We start from the raw sequence: 19,515 nt of genomic DNA, 5'->3' as shown, positions 1-19,515 counted from the left end.
TGTTGGAAGTCAGGAACGGGTACTCAGTGGAGCTTTGGAGAGCCATTGCATCCAGCTCAGCCTCACTCCTTACTCAGGCCCAGCCTCCTCCCAGATGCCTGGAACCTGACCCCAGCTTGTCTCCTCTTCTCTCCTCCTCGCAGGGAGCCGGGAGGCCGCGTTCACCTACGCCATCATTGCCGCCGGCGTAGCCCACGCCATCACAGCTGCCTGTACCCAGGGCAACCTGAGCGACTGCGGCTGCGACAAGGAGAAGCAAGGCCAGTACCACCGGGACGAGGGCTGGAAGTGGGGTGGCTGCTCTGCCGACATCCGCTACGGCATCGGCTTCGCCAAGGTCTTTGTGGATGCCCGGGAGATCAAGCAGAATGCCCGGACTCTCATGAACTTGCACAATAACGAGGCAGGCCGGAAGGTAGGCAGCCAGGGAGGGCAGCTGGGCGGCGCTCGTGGCGACGCTGCAAAATGGCTTGTTTGGAACGTCTGGTGCTGGGTGTCTGCGGAGGAGCCACAGGGCTCTGCCCCCAGCCACATTCTGCTTGGCGCTGGCATCAGCTTGTGGCTGGTCAGGATTTGTGTATGGCATGAAGCTCGTCAGTTACTGGAGAAGTTGGGTAACTGAGTCTCCCTTAACATGAATTGGATGTTACCCAGCAAGATGGGAAGAGGGACAGATGTGAACTCTTATCCTTGGGAGGGGCCAAATAAGCCTTTCTCCCTTGCTCCCTTCCTGCCTCCCTCCCTCCTTTTTTTTCTCCCTCCCTCCCTCCCTCCTTCCCTCCTTCCCTCCTTCCCTCCCTCCCTCCCTCCCTTTTCTCAGGCTTCTGGCCACATCCTGTGTGTCAGAGCCTCCCAGGTGGCCCTGATGAGTCACACAGAATTGCTCACCTGGTCTGCCCCAGGATGATGTCCTGGGGGAAATTACCAGGCCCTGCCTGTCTGGTCCCATGGCTGGGAGCTCCTGCCCAGGGTGGCATATCCCTGCAGGGGTCCCAGCTGCTCCCTCCTCCTGGTTTTTGTGATCAGATGACTCTACAGGTCCCAGGTCCCAGGTCCCAGGCTCCCTCCTGCCCTTAAAGCCCTCACTTTCTCCAGGCAGACTGGAGGAGGACAAGTGGCTTCCCTCTCCAGCCTCGGTTTCCTCACCTGGCTGGGTCATGGTGAGAATTAAAGGAGAGAATAGCACGTGGCCTGCAGCAAGTCAGGGCCAGGTGGGGTCCTGTGGGAGTGTTTTCTGTGAGCCACACAGCTCCACTGGGTGTGAGGCTTATGGTGGTTGCTCTGTCATGCTGCCATGAGCCTGTGGGTGACACAGACACAGGGAAGTGTCAGAGGTTATAAGACCAATCTCAGTGGGCTTCCTGGAGGAGACAACCCCCAAAAGATGAGCGAGGTTTGACTAGGCAGGGAAGGGAGATGGAGGCAGCCAAGATCTGTGAGTGGGGGAGAAATGGACACAAGCCCAGAGTTAGGGGTAGGGGACCAGTGAGGAACCACACTGGCTGGTCTGTGGACCCCTGAAAGGGGAGCCCCTGCGGGATGGGCTGAGGAGCACAGCCTTATGTTCTGCTCCTGGATCTGACTGTGGCTGCCATCTCCTTGTCCTCCAGGTTTCAGCCATGATGTTCTATCCCCAGAGGGGCCTCCCTTTCCATTCCTTCCTAGCCTTTTCTCGGAGGTCACCTCGTTCCATGGCTTTCTCCCCTCTCTAGACTGTGAGCACCCTGAGGACGGAGGCCTGGGCTGTCTCAGCCACAGCAGCACTCCACAGTAGGGCACACAGTAGGCACTCTACAAATAGGTGTGGAATGCACGGATGAGTGCCTTGTGGTTGCTGGGGAGCCACTGATGGTTCTGGGGCAGGAGAGGGGCACAAGTCAGAGACCCTTGGGAGGCAGAAGGCTACCTTGAGTGGGGTCAGGAACTGGGTCTGGGTGGAGTGCAGGCCGGGCCTGACCTGATGTTTCTGAGCAGGAACAGCTCTCCCAGCTCAGGGAAGCCCAGCGGAGGGCCGTACATCCCCCTGCCTGCTCCGTGCTCTCTGGTTAGGGAGGACCCATGGGGCTGGCTTTCTAGAAAAGCAGTTCTATAGACACTATGTACTTCCTGAGCCAAGAGGTGGGCCTTTGGGCTCCCAGGTATATGCAGAGAAAGGCCTGAGCCACACCTGCCCCGCCCCTTTGGGCCACAGGGGTAGAAATGGAGGCTCAGCGAGGGTACCAGCTGACCCTTTGGGACTTAGGTCAGTGACCACACACACCACTCAGCCAGAGCACGGTAAGGTGGTCTTCTGGCCTGGCCCCAGATGGCTAGACCCTCACATGCTGCCATGGGTCACCCCAAGAGCCCTGACAAGGACAGAAACAAAGAGCCACCAGCTGCTGTGGGTTCCAGACCCTCTTGTGACCTCAGTTGCCACATCTGTTTAAGACTATGACCCTCACCCTGTTCTGACTAGTGCCAGTCGGTTCCCCAGGATTTTGCAACACACATTTACTCGAAGGCATGGGACCCCACCCCAGAAGCCCCCACCCGACAGGCTGCCATGGACCCCACGCATGGCAGAGCTGGGGAACCAACGGGAGCAAACGGGCCAGACTGCCGCTGCTCCTGGCTGAGCGCCTCGGAAAGGCTCGCAGATGTGTTTATCACCCGTTCCCTCACTCCTGCTGCGAGGAAACAAGACTCAACCTGACCACAGGCTCTGGGGCTTGTTGGCAGCTGGTGTGAGAGAAGGGGAAGTGGGGAGGCCAGGGTGGGGGGGTGCACCATGTGGCTTCTGCAGACCTGATGAGGGGCTGCCCCAGGGCTGCAGGAGAGCCCCCGGCTTCCCTGGCAGACAAGGGAGAGTAAATGCTGCAGGGACGTCCTGCTCTTACAGGTCTCCAGGTTGAGTCTGAGCCCAGCAGGGTGTGGGCCACAGGGCAGGGGCAGCACCGCGAGGGGGCTGCAGGGCATCCCTCCTTTCCCTCACTGCCTCATCAACTGGGTGGTCTGCAGGCCGAATCAGAATGGTTAGGTGCCAACATCTTTTGGCGACGTGATTTTAGAATGATAGTTTCCCCTATTGGCATTTTGGACTGAAATCAATGGCCGCTCAGGTCGGGGTCCTAGAATACGAAGTTCACAGCCTAGCATGTGATGTGTGGGATCACAGGCTCCTCAGCTGGGAGGAAGGGAAGGATCAGAGGCATTGTGTTGAAATCATCGGATGGTGGAATCTTTGTGGCTTTGAATAATTTCTTTCCAGCCTTTTGGACAGCAAGGAAATGACCCACAGTTTTTGGCCTCAAGACTAGATGCTCAGTCTAGTGAGAGAATCAGGTACGAGAAGCAAAACTTGTGATTCAGGGCTACACATTGTAGGAGAAATGTGATACAGGAAGTGCAGAAAAGAGGTCAGAGGAAGAGTGCTTTGTTTCCTCTTGAAGACAAGAGTGCTGGGCAGAAGGGAAGTCTTAGCAGCGCTTTGAAGGATAAGGAGTCCTCCAGGTGGACGAAGCATCAGGAAGGAAGAGGGCAGTCCCAGCAGCACAGGCATGTTCAAAAAGCATGAATTCCTAACAAAGCAAGCCGTGGGGGCTCCCTGTGGCTGAGGGTGGGGAGGATGAGTGATGAGGCTGCAGAGGGGGCTGCATCGAACACTTGGCCTTGAATGTCAGAACAAGGAGTGGGACTTCGTCTTAGGCCAGAGGTGCCCAGAAGAGGCTTCGGTGGGGCAGTGCTTGGCAGGTTTCTGGCCCTGTCTGGGATAGAGTGGAGTACAGAGTCAAGGGGCTGTGGCCACGGTTGGTGCCTAAACCCAGCAGGGGCCTCAGGGTGCGTGGCTCGGGAGGCTGTTTAGGAGGCATAATGGGTAGAAGCTGTCTCAGGTGTGTTTGGGGTAGAGGGGCAGGGCGGTAACGGAAGCCCTAGTATTTGTAGGATTGCCTGCTGGGAGGGTTAAAGAGGGAAAGCAGGAGAGAGCCTGGGCCACAGCCTGAGCAAATGGGCACTCAGACAGGAGGGCTATGGGAAGGGAAGGGCAGTCAGGGAGGCTGGAGGAGAAGCAGGAGAACCCGGGCCTTCTGGGTGCATTGATGAGTGCGTGTAGACACCCCTCCGCGGGGGTGCAGAGAAGCCTGGGCAGCTGCTTCCTAGACCTGGAAAGCCAGCCAAGAGCCAGGGGTCTCTGAGCCTCCATGATAATATTGTACCTGGCAGGCCAGGCTTTCGAGGACTTACTGTACGGAGAGAAAAGTGCACCAGGGAGCTCCAGGGGGCTTGGGGGAGGGGGGCCCTCAGCAACCCCTTCATGAGAGTGCGGTGACTGAGCCCAAGAGAGGCAGCCCTGGGGATGGGGGCCCAGCTGGGACGGGGCTGGCCCCTGCTGGAATGCGCCGATTGCTCCAAGGGAGGTGAGCTCAGGGGGATGGAATTCCACCGGAGTGAAAAGTCACCTCCCAGTCCCTGCCCAGCCTCTTGCACACGGAGGGGTGTCGGTCTTGTCCCTTCCTGCCCTGCCCCGTCTGGTCTGGGTGCTCCTGGGAGCTGGATTCCCACCCCTGCCCTGGCTGCAGGCGGGCGTGTGAGTCAGGGGACACCAGGGACCAGCCCCTGGCAGCTGGGGTGGAGCCCAGATAAGACCTGCTCAGCTATGCTCCTCTCTGCAGTCCCGAGGGCCACTTGCATATTTGACCAGATAGAGTGGCCAGTGGTGGCATGTTAAGGGCCTGAGGAGCCAGGCCCCGCCCAGCCCGAAGCTGACTGGCCAGGCCAGGCTAGGAGGAGGCATCCTCAGGCTGCCGTGCCCTCAATTCCTGCCCCGCCCCTGGGCACAGGTGTGGGTTCTCACCTTTGAGAATGGAAAGGCTTGCAGCCACGACTCAGGGGACTTGGATCAAGAATAGCCTTGGGCACATGGTAGCCCTTCAGAGCCTTGGCTTCTTCCAAGGCAGGAAGAAGGGAGGGTCTCCAGGTCTGACACGCAGGGTGGGGAATGACACGGGGTTCTTGGAACCATTGGACCCCAACCTTGTCTCCAGCTACTCTCCCACACACACCACCCTCCAATCACACACTTCCGCCGTCAACCAAGCTTGTTCCCACTCCAGAGGCTTTCCACGGCTGCTTCCTCTGTCAGAAAAGCTCTCCCCTTGAATCTTTGCAGAACTAGCTCCTTCTATCCCTGAAGTCCCTGCTCAGATGTTGCCTTGCCAGGGAAGTCCCCCTGACTTCCCTCCCCACCGTCTGCCTCCCCTTTCCCCATCACCCTGCTTTCCTTGTATGTGGAACCACCGCACAGAATGATCTCATTTGCACAGCTCTTTGTATCTTTACTGCTTGTTGCCTCCCACTGCAGGGTCAGCACCACAAGGGTAGCGATGGCCTAAGTTCACCCCTGTGCCTAGAACAGTGCCTGGCGCATAGTAAGTGCTCAAGAAATATCTGTTGAGTGAACAAATGACATGGCAAGGGCTTGCTCTTTCTTGGGGGGATTTCCAGGAGGAGGGTTGCCAGGTATATACAAGACTCCCACTTAGAGTTGAATTTGAGATAAACAACAAATAATATTCTTATAAGTATGTCCCAACTATTGCACAAGACATGCTAAAAAATGATTTGTCATTTATCTCAAATTCAGATTTAACTGAGTTTGTGTTTTTGAGTTGAGCTGATATGGAGATAATTGCAGATTCACATGCAATTGTAGAATATGGAGAGATTCTGTGTACCCTTTGCCCTGTTTCTCCCGATGGTGACAGCCTGCAAAACTATAAGACAACGTCACAACTAGGATGCTGATGCTGGGACAGTCAAGATGCAGAGCACGCAGTGGTCCCCAGGCTGCCCTGTATAGCCACTTCTAATTCCGTCCCCTCCCTAATCCCCAGCAAGTGCTGATTTCTTCTCCGCTTTTATAATTTTTGTTGTTTTAACAATATCACACGGGTGATCTGTTTTCCACTTTTATAATTTCATTATTTTAACAATGTCACGCAGGTGAATCTTACAGTATAACCTCTCGAGATGAGCTGCTTTTCATTCAGCACAATTCGCTCAAGCCTCCTTCAAGTGTTGTGGATCAGTGGCTGGTTCCTTTACCTTGCTGAATAGTATTCCAGGGCGCAGAGGCTCCACAGTTAGTTTTGCCATTCACCTGTTGAAGGGTGTCTGGGTTGTTTGCAGGTTTTGACTATTACACATAAAGCTGCTGCGAACATATGTGTACAGGTTTTTTGTCAGTGTAAGGTTCGATTTCTCTAGAATAAAATGTCCAAGGGCATAAATGCGCAGCAGCTATCTATATAGCTTTGTAAGAAGGGGCCAAACTGTTTTCCGTTTTGTGGAAGAGTGTTTGTGCCGTTTTATATTCCTGCTATCAATGTGTGAGTGGCACCGTTTTTCCACATCCTTGGCAGCATTTGGTTTATCACTGTTTTTAATTTTTTTTTCTGCCATTCTGATAGATGTATGTTATACCTCATGGCTTTGATCAGCATTTCCTGAATGGCTAATGACGCTGAACATCTTGTCAGGTGCTTGCCATCTGGGTGGTGTCTCTGGCGTAGCATCTGTTTATGTCTTTTTGCCTGTTCTCTAAATAGGTAGTTTACTTTTTACTAGTGAGTTTGGATATTTCTTTATAAATTCTAGAACCTAGTATTTGGTCATACATGCGGTGGGCAAATATATTTTCCCAGTCTGTAGCTTGTCTTTTTTATCATCTTCATAGGGTCTTTCACTGAGCAAAAGTGTTTAACTGTGTTTTCATTGATAAGGTTCAGCGTATCTATTTTTGCTCAAATGGATTGTGCCTTTGATATTGTCTAAAAACTCTTTGCTCAGCCCTTGATCCCAAAGATTTTCCTGTTTTTTTTCCCTAAAAGTTTTATGTTTTGCATTTAACTCTGTGACTTGCTTTTTCAAAAAATTTGTTAATTAAAAAAATCAACTAAAATTTCTTTCTTTTTCAAATTGTATGTTACATGTTTATTTATTTTTAATTGTGATAAAATATACCTAGCATGAAACTTCGTGTCAGGCATTCTGAGGCGTGCACCCAGTGGCATTACGCACACTTGCACTGTTGGGTGCCAGCCCCACTTTCCATCTCAGAACTTTACCATCTTCCCAAATGGATTCTCTGTCCCTGTTCAACAACCACCTCCCATGTCCGCCCCCCACCCACACACACCCAAGCCCCTGGCACCCACCTTTCCACTTCCCATCTCTATGAATCTGACTGCTCTAGGCACCCCACATAAGAGGCAATTACATACTTTTTGTTCTTTTGTGCCTGGCTTATTTCAGTTAGCATAATGTCTGAAAGGTTCTGTGATCGCTTTGAATTAACTTTTCCATGAGGTGTAAGTTTAGGTCAGGGTTCATTTCTCAGCCTATTTATGCGCTAAATCTGAGAACCCTTCCTAGCCTCCTCTGTCAAGAACAGTGGCCTCAGGACAGTGCGAAGGAAAACTGTAGGATTGTTTTAGAGCTGGAGATTCCCTCTTCTGTGAGCATGTAATCAATGAGAGACTAAGACCCAGACCTGGAGGGCCCCTGCCAAGGCCACACGCACCAAGGGAGTGGAGGGGCGAGAGCTGCACCCAGGGCCTGGCTCCCGGCTCAGACCTCCCTTCCGCTCCCTGGAGCTGGCCAGGGCAGGGGAGCTGGGCTGGATGAGAGGCTGGGGGAGGGGCCAGGAGGTCCATGGTGGGCTTGAGAAAAGCCTCGTGGGATGACCAGGCCAGGGTGTGTGGGCCCAGAGGAAGGAACCCAGACAAGACCAGAGAGGAAGCTACCAAGGACGGGTTGGAGGAGGACCAGCCCAGGCTGGGGTGGAGGGTGCCCACGAGGCCGGAGGTTTTGCCAGTTTTCTCCGATGACACAGCAAGGGCAGGGCCCAGCCAGGTCCTGTCAGTGATGCCACAGTGATAGCAGTGGATGGTGCCCAGGGAGGAAGGGGATGAGATAAGAGAGGCCGCATGGGTAGAGGCAGGGGCAGCCCTTCCCAGAGACTGGAAACATCTGTGGCCCCAGCTTCACAGGACCTGGTCCCTGGCATCCCACTTTGCGCTGAGCTGCTAAGACCACCCAACCCCCACCCCGGATGGACATGGGCGGCCGGAGCAGGCCCTGAGGAAGCACTGGACACCTAGGCCCGGGAGGAGTCAGATGGCTCAGCCTTGTGTGGGGCAGCCTCAGGAAGTCACCATCCTGCGGTCCCGGAGGACTGGGGGTGGTGTGGTTGGGAGGGTGGCAGGCAGGACCAGGACCCACGGGATGGAAGAATATGGGGAAAAGGCAGTTCAACTGAGAAGGAACTTCCTCTCGGGAAGCAGGATGTGGTCCCTGTCAGCAGGTGGTGCAGGTGGAGGGAAGGTTTTCATTTGTTGGGAGAACATGGACACAACTCTAATATATCACTCGAAATATAGGTACTAATTTAATACCCACCTTAGTCTTATGAGGTTAGCATTCTCTGTTCTCTCGGTTTTACAAATAAGAAAACGGAAGCACAGAGAGGTTAAGAAAGTTGCTCAATGCAACACAGCTGGCAGGTGCAGCCCTGGGCTGTAAACCCAAGTAGTCCAGCTCCAGATGCAGGTCTTAAGCTCAAACTATGCTACCAGCCCCAGGGGTCTTGGACTCAGATGCTTTTATGCCCGCAGTCTCCTGATCCTAAAACGCTGTGATTCCAAGATGTTACCCTAAGATTCACAGATCCTCTGCACTGGGGAACTTGGAGACTACAGTCCTCAGTCCCCAAATGCTATGCGGTCATTTGGGTTGTGGGTTATTCAGGCATGCACATGTGTGTCCTCTCCCACCCTGTCACTGCAGCCTTAGGACAGTCCTTGGGCCACCACCCTCTGCCTAGGAGAGGACACGGGAGGAACCCGGTTGTAAGAGAAGGTGATTCTGCATAGCACCCTGGCAGGGGAGGGGCCCCAGGCTATCATGGGGGTTCAGGGTGACACTGGACAAGGAGATGCCCAGACAGGGACCCATGCCTGGTGCAGGGACCAGGGTACCTCCTATTTTAGCAGAGTTTCTGGGCTTGTTCAGCCTGATGAAGGACAGTGAGGGAGCCTTCCAGGCAGTCATGAGACTCTCCTCAGTTTCTCCCAGAGCCCCGCCTGGGCCTGGCATACTCTTGGTGACATAAAGTGGCACACATCCTAGACCATGTCACAAACAGCCACCAGAGCACCGCAGGCAGTGGGGCTGGGTGTATCTGTCTCTGCCTTCTCATTCCCACGCTTGCACAGGGGACAGGCAGGAGGAGGGTGCGCCTTGTGCTTTGAGGTGGGCTCTAGAGTCCACTCCTGGCTTTGCTGCTTGCAGGCTGTGTGGTCTTGGCCATGTTACTCTGCCTCTCTGTGCCTCAGTTTCTCCAGGGACACTTAATAGCACCCTAGACTATTATGAGGGTTACATGATTAAAAGAATTTAAAGTGCTTATAGCTGCACTGTCCAATATGATCACAAGCCACATGGGGCTTCTTAAATTTAAATGAATTCGAGATAAGTAAGATTTAAAATTCTGTTTCACAGTCCATGTTTCAAGTGCTCGGTAGCCACCTATGGATCATGGCTTCCTACTAGATGGTTCTGTGGTGGCAGGAAGTTCTGTTGGACATCACTGTCTTAGAGTGGTGGGCATGGAGTAAGGGCTGAGATGTTGGTGCTACTGCTAAGGGACCTGTGGAGGTCTCAGATGCAGTGGAAGCTCATCCTGTCACCTCCCTGGCCTTCTGCCAGCCCAAGGGAGTCTCAGATGCTGGCCATCTGATTTCTCTTAGAAGGAATTCCCAGTGTGGCTGCTGGCCCTGCAGCTGGGAACTCATTTGAAACCCACCTGAGGTGGAGGAGGGGCAGCATGGCGAGGCCCTGAGAGCCCCCCAGGTGAGGTAGAGTCAGGGGCTCAGTTACACCACGGTGAGACCAAGTCAAAAGGCGCCCACCACAGACAATTGCCACCTTTGTTCTCGGGAGGGGGCCTGGGACTCCTGGGTGTTATCAGTCTGCGGGGAAGAGGGAGGGAGGGTAGCCGAGTGATGGGAGGAAGGTGGGCAAGAAGAGGGGCAGGAGCGGTTCCAGAGGGAGGGAGAAACGAGGTGTTCTGGAGGGTCTGGCACCAGGAGCTGGCAGCTGTCACTTTTCCTATTCCTCAACACTTGTGTCTTTTGAAGAGAAATCCAGTTGCAACTGTGTCCCTGGGAAGGACTCCTTGCCTGACAAAGGCACTTCTTTAAATCACTGCCTTTCAGTGTGCACAGAGACACTGCCAAGGCTGCTCAGTGGCGAGCGCTTGCTCTTGCTCTGTCCTGGGTGGGGTTCTAGGTGCTTTCCCCGGGTTATTCCATTTAATTGGCCCAACATCTTTGGGGTACCTTGGTAACTCCATTTCTCGGATGGGCAGCTGAGATCTGGGCAGTGAATGTGAGCAGGATCCCAGGCTCCTGGGCAGGAGAGCTGGACTCAGGGTCTCACAGCCTCCCCAGGCCATGGCGGGCATGGGCAGTGAGGCCAGCACTCAGCTGCTCGCTGCAAGGCACTGTGTGCCCCTCTCCAGGCCTGCCCTTCCATGTGCTGGCTTCATCCCAAGTGCTCTTTGTAAACAACCTCACGAGGAAGGGTCAGTTGTCATTTCTATTTAACAGATGAGGAAAACTGAGGCACTGAGCAGGTCAGTGGTGTGCTTGAGGTTGCCCAGGTAGAAAGCATCTGAGCCAGGATTCCCTCCAGCCATCCCAACTCTGCAACCCAACTTCTGTCCATCCTTGGTGCAGCCTCTTGTTAGTCCTCAATTGTGTGTGTGTGTGTGTGTGTGTGCGTATGTGTGTGTGTGAGTGTGTGTTTGGACCTGGATGGATTGGTAGTATTTTGAAATAATAAAGATTCCAACAAAGCCAGGCATGGTGGCTCACACCTGTAATCCCAGCACTTTAGGAGGCCGAGGGTAGGTGGATCACCTGAGGTCAGGAATTCAAGACCAGCCTGGCCAACATGGAGAAACCCATCTCTACTAAAAATACAAAAATTAGCTGGGTGAGGTGGTGTGCGCCTGTAATCCCAGCTACTCAGGAGGCTGAGGCAGAGAATCGCTTGAACCTGGGAGGCAGAGGTTGCAGTGAGATGAGATTGTGCCGTTGTACTCCAGCCTGGCTGACAGAGTGAGACTCCATCTCAGGGAAAAACAAACAACAAAAAAGATTCCAATATGACATTGGTAAAACACTTTGTGATTTGCAAGACCTTTTTTTTTTTTAAGCATCTTTTCTTGGCCAACTCTCACAGCTGTCCTCCAGGTGAGCAGTATAACTGTGCTCGTTTTGCAGGTGAGGCAGCTGAGGCTCTGGATGGGTACTGCTCAGTACCCTGGAGGTGTTCTCCGCTGGGCTGAGACTTTTGGATGGGAGGCAGGTCAGGAGCTCCTGGCCAGACCATGCAGGGAGGTGCGATGGCCTGGATGTGGGAAGGGGGAAAGAGCTCCGATAAGAGCCCTGACTGTGCACTTGTTTCCTCTGTGTTGCTGGGCAGTCGCCGTTCCCAAGCCTCAGTTTCCTCATTGAGAAGAAGGCAGTGAGAATCTGTACTTGTCAGAGCTGCTGTGCGGCTCACGTGAGTAATGACCCTAGAGTACCTCGTCCTACGCTCTCAGGCACGATGAGTGCTTGGAAAGCAGTTGCTGCTGTTATGAATATCACTGTTAGTATCAGCAATAGTAGTGATTTTAAAGCCACAGGCAAGTCTTAATTGTGACATTTTATTCCTAAGGACTGTCCTAGCTCTGAAACTCTGCCTTGTCCAGGTACTGGCTATGGAGTGTGCTAGTGGACTCGAGAGAAGGAGCAGTCCAGGGCATCACTGAGATTTTCTGCTGCACTGAGCAGGGAGGGCCACAGGACACCAAGCCATGGCAAGGCCACACTGGTCCTCCTTTATCCAAGATAGGTGATGTCCACCTGGGTCTTTCAGTCCTGCTGAGTAGCCACCTCCAGAGGGGGCCTCTGCCCTTGTCCTTTCAGCCACATGCCACATGTACCAAGTACACACCACCTGCCAGGACCTTTAAAGTTGTCCATAAAGTCCAGTCTCCAGCCCAGACCTGCCTCCCAAACATGAGCCCCGCGCATTCAGCCGCCCACCCTCTCTCCCTGCTCTGGATGTCTACTGGTCCGTGAGCACTCATCTATCCCAACCTAACTCCTGATCTTTCTCCCGCAAAACTGATCGTGCCTTTGTCTCCATCCCCTGGTTCAGTAAATAGTGTTTGCAGTCTTCTAGTTGTATGAGCCAAACTCTGGCCCTGGCCTTGGCCATGACACTTTTCTTTCTTTCACACCCCACATTCAACATGTCAGTTCCCCTACATCTGTCCAGAATTTGCCGCCTAATAACTTATACCGCTGAGCTCATGGTCTAAGCCATCAGCATCTCTTCCTGACGGTGACACAACAGTCCTCTACCCCAGAGTCCAAGCCACCAGCATCTCTTCCCTGACATAGCACGATAATCCCCTTACTCCGGGGTCCTAGCCACCAGCATCTCTTCCCTGACATAGCACGATAATCTCCTTACTCCAGGGTCCTAGCTACCAGCATCTCTTCCCTGACATAGCACGATAATCTCCTTACTCCAGGGTCCTAGCCACCAGCATCTCTTCCCTGACATAGCACAGCAGTCCCCTCGTCCCCAGGTCCTATCTATCAGCATCTCTTCCCTGCAGGAGCATGTCGGCCTACTAACTTGGGCCCCTGCAGGCTTTTCAAATGTGGGTTAAACCCTGCCACCTCACTTATAATCTCACAATGGCTCCCATCTCACCCAGAGTACATGCAGAAGCCTTTACCGTGGCTCACAGGCCCCTCCCTCACCCTGTCTCCTTTCCCTTTGCTCTCTCCGTCCCGCTGCAGCGGTCTTCCTGCTGCTCCTCACACCCACTAGATATGTCCCTGCCCCAGGTTCCTCGCACTTGCCATGCCCTCTGCCTGGAACGCTCTCCCCGCAGACACCCACCCTCTCACCTCCTCAAGTCTTTGCTCAAATATCACCTCTCAAGGACGCCTTTCCTGAGCACCGTATTTGAACTCGCCCACCAGTCAGTCTCGCCGCTTCCTGCTCCTTTCCACGTTTTGTTTTTCCGTGTCGCGCTCATGGCCACCTGACATAATATTGGTACTTTGCCAAGTGATCCCACTGTGGCTGGGAAAAGTTAGAGTGGCTGCTGCAGAAGGCCTCCTGTGGGAACAGCACAGGCCCAGACAGAAGCCCTCCCACCTTTTTCCCTCTGCGCCTTCGATATTGGGTCCAGTGGGCCAGCAGCACATGAACATTTTATACCTGTACAGCTTTTGTCTTACTCCAGCACGGTTCTAATTACTTGATGTGCATGAGTTCCCAAAATTCTCATAAGAACTCTGTGAAGTCAGCCCTGGCATTGTCTCCCTTTTACAAATGAGGACATTGAGGCACAGAGAGGTTCAGCGGCTCACCCAAGGTCATACAGTTGTTGATAAGCAGAGAGCCAGGATATGAACTCAGGCAGTCTGGCTTCAGAGGCAGCACTCTAGCGCTGCTTCCTCTCTTCTGTGTATTCATCCACTTACTCATTCATTAAGAATTTATAGTGTCTTCTTTGCCTTAGGTGCAAGATTTTAGACACCAACAGATGACTAAAAACTGATCCCTGCCATCAGGAAGCTCAGTCTAATTGGAAACGCTGAACAAGTAAATAAGGGAAAAGGAAAAACATTTATTCAGCCAGCATTCACTGGCACCTGAGATTATTTCCCAGCCTTTAAAAAGTTAGAGGGGGCCAGCCCCTGGTGTGTTCCCTGATAGTGTTCACTTCTAAGCCAGAGAGCCAAATCCCTATATGCCAACTCTGTTTTAGGCACTGAGGTCTGAGATAAATAATACACCATTTCTGAATTTGAGGGGGGTTACATTCTAGTGATAGAGGAAGAAGAGGGAATTACTGCATGTAAATATGACAGCATGAACTGGATTTGGTAGAGGAGCATGTAGAGGACTATGGGACCCCAGGATAGGAGCTCTAACCATTTGGGGATCGGTTTGGATGGGTGCATGGCTGAGTGGTAGGATGGATATATGGATGGATATATGGATGGATGGATGGATATTTGCTAGATAGATAGTAATGGGAAAGCTGGTTGAATGAATGGAATATGAATGAATAGATGGATGGATGGTTAAATGGATAGATCTTAGCAGATGGTTGGATGCATGTTTGGGTAGTTGGATAGATGGCTGGCTGGCTGGCTGGCTGGCTGGATGAATGGATAGATAGATGGCTAGCTATTTGGAAGGATGGTTGGGTGAATGGATGAGCAAAAAGCTGAGCTCACTGCTGGAAAGTTGGACATTTTCCCAGTGAGATCACCAGACCAGCTGAAAGAAAGGGATGGAAATCCATGCATTCATTCATTCATTCATTCAACAAATATTTACTAAGTACCTATTTATGTGTCTTGTACTGTTTTAGGCTCCTGGATTAGACATGGTACTTGCCTTTTGGAGCTGACATTCTGGGGGAAGGGAGACAGCAAACAAATAATCAAATATATATGGAATCTATTGTCAGAGAGTTATAAATGCTATGATGAACAAACGAAGCAGGATAAGAAGGCAGAGATGCTAGGAGAAGCCTCCTGGAGAAGGTAAGTTCTGAACAGGAAGTAAGGAAATGAGCCATCTGGGGAACTGCATTCGAGTCAGAGGGAATTGCAAGGTCAAGAACCCAGAGGCAAAGAGGCCAGTGTGGATCTTAGAGAGGAGATGAAGTCACAGAGAGGTGTGTTAGAAAGTGAGGAGTGCAGGGCACTGCTCGCCTGCGAGAGAGCTTGGGTTGGCTTGTCTTGGAAGCCTACAGAGGACATTGAACCTGGGCTGATCAGCGTTAGGAAGGGCACCACCCTGCCTGCGCCCCAATCGCTGGTTCCCAGCCCTGCTCCCTCCTGGCTGCTTGGCAGTTGGGAGGCTGTCAGCATTTTAATTACAGCTCCACGCTTTCAATGGTTTACAACTCGACCGTAAAACAGGCCCTGGGCAACATGCGGCACCTCTGAGTGATTTACTTGCTCACCATTTCTATATTTAGTGCCATTTAATGCTTGTTGGCCAAGTTTTCAGAGAGTAAAAGAAGGAGGAATTTGGTTGTAGAGTGGGGAAGGGGTCGGTTAAGTTTTGTTTGTTTGTTTTTAAAACACCCAGATGTATTTTTCAGTTGTTTTCTGAGATTATTTCCCAGCCTTTAAAAAGTTACAGGCGGACCAGCTCCTGGTGTATTCCCTGATAGTGTTCGTTGCTAAGCCAGAGAGCCGAATCCCTTGCAAAGCTGCCCGCCCTTAAAGTCTGTGTGCACTTCCTAGTGAGGGTTGGGTTTAAAGGACACCACGGGCTGAGGGTGTGACTAAGGGGCAAAGGCTTCGATGACTTAATATTTCACCTGATACAGGCTGGGCTTCAGGCCACGTGCTCCCACCCCCTATCTGGGCTCCCCTCTGAGACTGCCAGCCTCAGGCTCTTCCAAGCTTCTCAAACTTCACCTGGGGAGTGTGTGGAAAATCAACTCCTGATTCCATGTGTGGGTCTGGGGTGAGGACTGAGATTCTGCATTTCCGACAAGGTCCCAGGTGATGTGGATGGCACAGGCCCAGGAACCACACTTTGAGCAGCAAGGATTTCAACCAGCACCATGCGGTAGAAATATAATACCAACCACATGGGTCATATGACATTTGCTAGTTGCCACATCAAAAAGGTAAAAGGAGGTCAGGTCACATTAAACTTAATAAGATATTTTATTTCATCTAAGATATCCCAAATATCTATCTGATATTGATTATGTATCATTTAAATATGTAATCAATATACAGAGACTGAGAGACTATGTTTCTGTAATAAGTCTTTGAAGTCTGGCATTTGCTTTACATTTACAGCACATCTCAGTTCAGACCAGCCACAGTTCCAGCATTCATATGGCTCATGGCTCCCGTTTTGGAGGCTGCAGATCTAAATCCAGCTTAAATACCCCTGCTGATAGGGAGCTTGCTACCTTCTGGAAAGTCCACTCCATACCTACAGAATCCTAGCTGATAGTTGCCCCTTGAGGTTAGCTGGGGAGACCCAGCTTCACTCTCTGGGTCCCTAAGCCAGTTGGCATTCTCTGTCCAGGACAGTCCTGCAAATCTTTGGGGGCTCCAACCAGGAGCTCCTCCTGTGAGTCTCTGCCTCAGCCAGCCCCCACAGCAGCCCTGGGATGGTTTTTGAGGTAGTTCGTAATCTCTGATTTTCTTGTTGAAGGACCAGCCTCAGAGAGGTTAAGTGGTATCCTGAGAGTGACCCAGCCAACAGGTGGCAGAGCTGGGGCTTGAAGTAAGGACTTTAAAACCTTTTCTGCCTCTGCCATAGGAGACTTCAGTTCCTTCCGCACACCATGGTTTCAGAGGACCTTTCAGGTCCAGTGTTGCTCCCGCATACGCGCCAGCCAGCAGGCCTTGATGGTGCTAGCAGAGCCTCAGGGACTGCAGGAGGGTGAGGACCTGAAGCTGCGCAGCTGAGACAGAAACCCACGTCCGTCTGGGCCCTGGCTCTCTGCTCCTGCAGCAGCTCCTTGTAGCTCAGTGCACTGAGAAATTGATTATTTCTCAATCATGCCCCCCACCCGCTCTGCCCAGGAGAAGAGGCCCCACCGCACCCTCAGCTGGAAACTGCAGACACGCAGAGATTATCGGGGGTATATTCCCATTCTCCTGGCTGGAAAACCTCTACCCAACCAGGGGCCGGAACAGAGTATCTCAGAGGAGGTGTCTTTGCGCACGTCCCAGTGCTGTTGCAGGGCAGCATGGAACCTCAGTTCAGGCCAGTCCAGCCTCCTGGACGCCAGCTCCTGCATGCTGGATGCCAACACAAGTCAAAAGAGGCTAGAGATGCTCCTTGTGTCTCAGGGAGCTCCTGTCTGGGATGGGAGGTTCATAGGGCTTCATTCGTAGCTGGCCATCTGGGCAGGGCCTTGCTGGAGCCCCGGCAGCTCAGATGGAGGTAGTTAAGGGCACAGAGGGTGTTCAGTTAGGTGTGACCTGGCTCCTGGGCCCTTTCTCCATGTTCCAGAGCATCGCCACCTGTGTCCCTGTCCCAGAGACTCTCAGGATGCTTCAGCCTTGATCTTCTGTGGACTAAGTCAGGGCCTCTTCTAAAAGAACCCACCGTGAAAGAATGGCTATCTAGACTCCTGAGCAAGGGTGAATTCATTCATTCACTCAGCAAATGCTTGCTGGGTGTCTCCCAAGAGGCAGACCTCCTCTAGATGCTCCTGAATACAGCAGATGGGGGCTCTGTGTTTCTGGAGCTGACATTCAGGGGAGGGAGAGCAAGCAAGTCATCCCGAAGTGCCCCACATGGCTGTGGGGACGTGAGACAGGGATGTGAGAGGGGCTGGCACGGGACACTGTGGAGAGGGGCAGCCAGGGTGGCTTTATGTTGCTGAGCCAGAGCTGAGGAATTGGAGGAAGGGTGTCACAGGCAGAAGGAACAGCTGCTGCAGAGTCCTGGTGCAGGAACGGGCTTGGTGTGGTCCTGGAATACCTAACATTATGTGTTCACAGAGGGTTTTGGCAGGGCTGAGGCAGTAGGTGCCCTGGGGCCTCAGGGGACAGGGCAAAGATGACGTTGTCATCAGAAGCTACCACTTGGCCTCGGGTAGCTGCCAGCACTCCCACACCAGACCCCCCCAGTAGTGCCCCGCAGTATGCTGGGCTCCAGCCAGGAGGAGCAAGGCCCCTGGGCCTCAGCACTCACGTCTTGTGGCAGTTCCATCCAGGCCTCCCTTCAGGTTCCAACTTGCCTTTCTTTCCTACCTGGGGCTGTCACGGCTGCACCAAGCCTCTCTTCTGCACCCACACCCGCTCCCTTGGTTTTTCCAGCCCCAGGGCATTGCGCTCCTGCTCAGGCACCGGTGACACCCTTCCCTCGCAATTCCAGTGGTGAACTCCTCTTCATCCTTCAGACCCCACAGGTCACCTCCTCCAACTGCTCACGGGCCCCATGGCAGTACATACAGGCCTTCGTCATGGACCAGTCTCCCTTCTACAGATCTGCTTGTCTCCTTGACTACCTGGGTGTTTCTTGAAGACAGAGACTTTGTCCAACCACCCTCACTTTACTGGCACCCAGCAGAGGCCCTGCAGCGGGAGCTTCCACTGGAGGGTTCAGGAACACCCGTGTGGATGGAGGACATGACCAGGGCTCTCCACCCCTGGCCACATGTGACGTTCCCGAGGAGCTTTTTAAAATAGCAGACACCTGGCCACACCTGAGACCAATGAAATCTAACCTCTGCAGCTAGGGCCCAGGCATCAGCAGATTCTAAAAGCCTGGGACTCTGCAGGTGACCCTGAAGCAGAGGCTTGGGAGAGTGTGCGGATGCGGCCATGCCCATCCGGGGGCCGGGGCTGAGCCCTGCACACCCACACGAGGGCTGACGCCCTGTCACCACACTAGCAGCTATGCCCCATGGGCCCAAGTCCCTAGGGACACTGGCCCAATAGAGTCTCTGGTCTTTTTCTTTTTTAAACAGTGTTACTGAGATACAATTATCATGCCGTACAATCCACCCTCTTAGAGTGTACAAGTCCATGGTTTTTAGGGTATTCACAGTTGTGCAACCATCACCACGATCAATTTTGAAACTTCTCAGCACCCGTCAAAGAAACCCTGTACCCATTAGTCACTCCTCATACCCTGTCTCCCAGGCCCTGGCAGCCACTCCTCTGCTTTCTGTCTCTGTGGCTCTCCTGTCCTGGACATTGCATACACATGGAAGCATACACGCAGTGGGCTTTTGTGTCTGCGGTCTTTCACTCAGCATAATGTCTTCAGGGCTCATCCATGTTGCAACATGTGTCAGTACTTCATTCCTTTTTATAGTCGAATACTATTCCGTTGTACAGAAAGACAATATTGTGTTTACCCATTCATCCACTGATGAACGTTTGAGTTGTTTCGCCTTTTGGTTATCATGAATAATGCTGTTACGGACATTTGTGGACAAGTTTGTGTATGTGTTTCTGGTGTCACTGTTCTACCAGCCTCGTGGGGAGGCCCCATCCATCTTTGAAGTCCACCATCTTTGGGGTTGTCCCTGAAAGACCCAAGGTCTCTGGCCAAGAGAGGAGCATCTGAACTGATGTAGGGGCCCGTGCCCTGGGTCCTCTAGCTCTGTGTGCTATAGCTCTGCATGCCAGCGGGGTTGGCCAGAGCCAGGCAGGTCAGCAGGAGCTGTGGACGCTGGCTCGGCCCTCATCAGTTGCACAGATTGTAGCTGATTTACCACCAAAGGGGCTCACAGAGGCCTTGTCCTGGGAGCTGGCCAGGTGGGCAGTCCTCTGGTTTCTGCATGCTTCCCCGTTCTCTCTGGTTCTGCCTGACTGAGCCTCCACCCTGCGTCTTCCTGCATCATAGGACCTTCCTGCTCAGGTCTCTAGTCTGTCCTCTGCATGAATG

General features: G+C 52.8%; 1 protein-coding gene across 1 annotated transcript in view; it reads left to right on the top strand.

Moving 5' to 3' along the window:
- The window catches only part of WNT7A (Wnt family member 7A), a 61,172-nt gene that overhangs the window by 23,465 nt on the left and 18,192 nt on the right, over window positions 1-19,515 (top strand). The window contains exon 3 of the mRNA XM_003926178.4: window positions 144-415. Within this exon, the coding sequence (XP_003926227.1) occupies window positions 144-415 (272 nt within the window). The remainder of the gene's footprint in view (window positions 1-143; window positions 416-19,515) is intronic.

Source organism: Saimiri boliviensis, chromosome 8, assembly GCF_048565385.1.
Source record: "Saimiri boliviensis isolate mSaiBol1 chromosome 8, mSaiBol1.pri, whole genome shotgun sequence".
Lineage (NCBI taxonomy): Eukaryota > Metazoa > Chordata > Mammalia > Primates > Cebidae > Saimiri > Saimiri boliviensis.
This window is presented reverse-complemented; position numbering and strand designations above follow the sequence as displayed.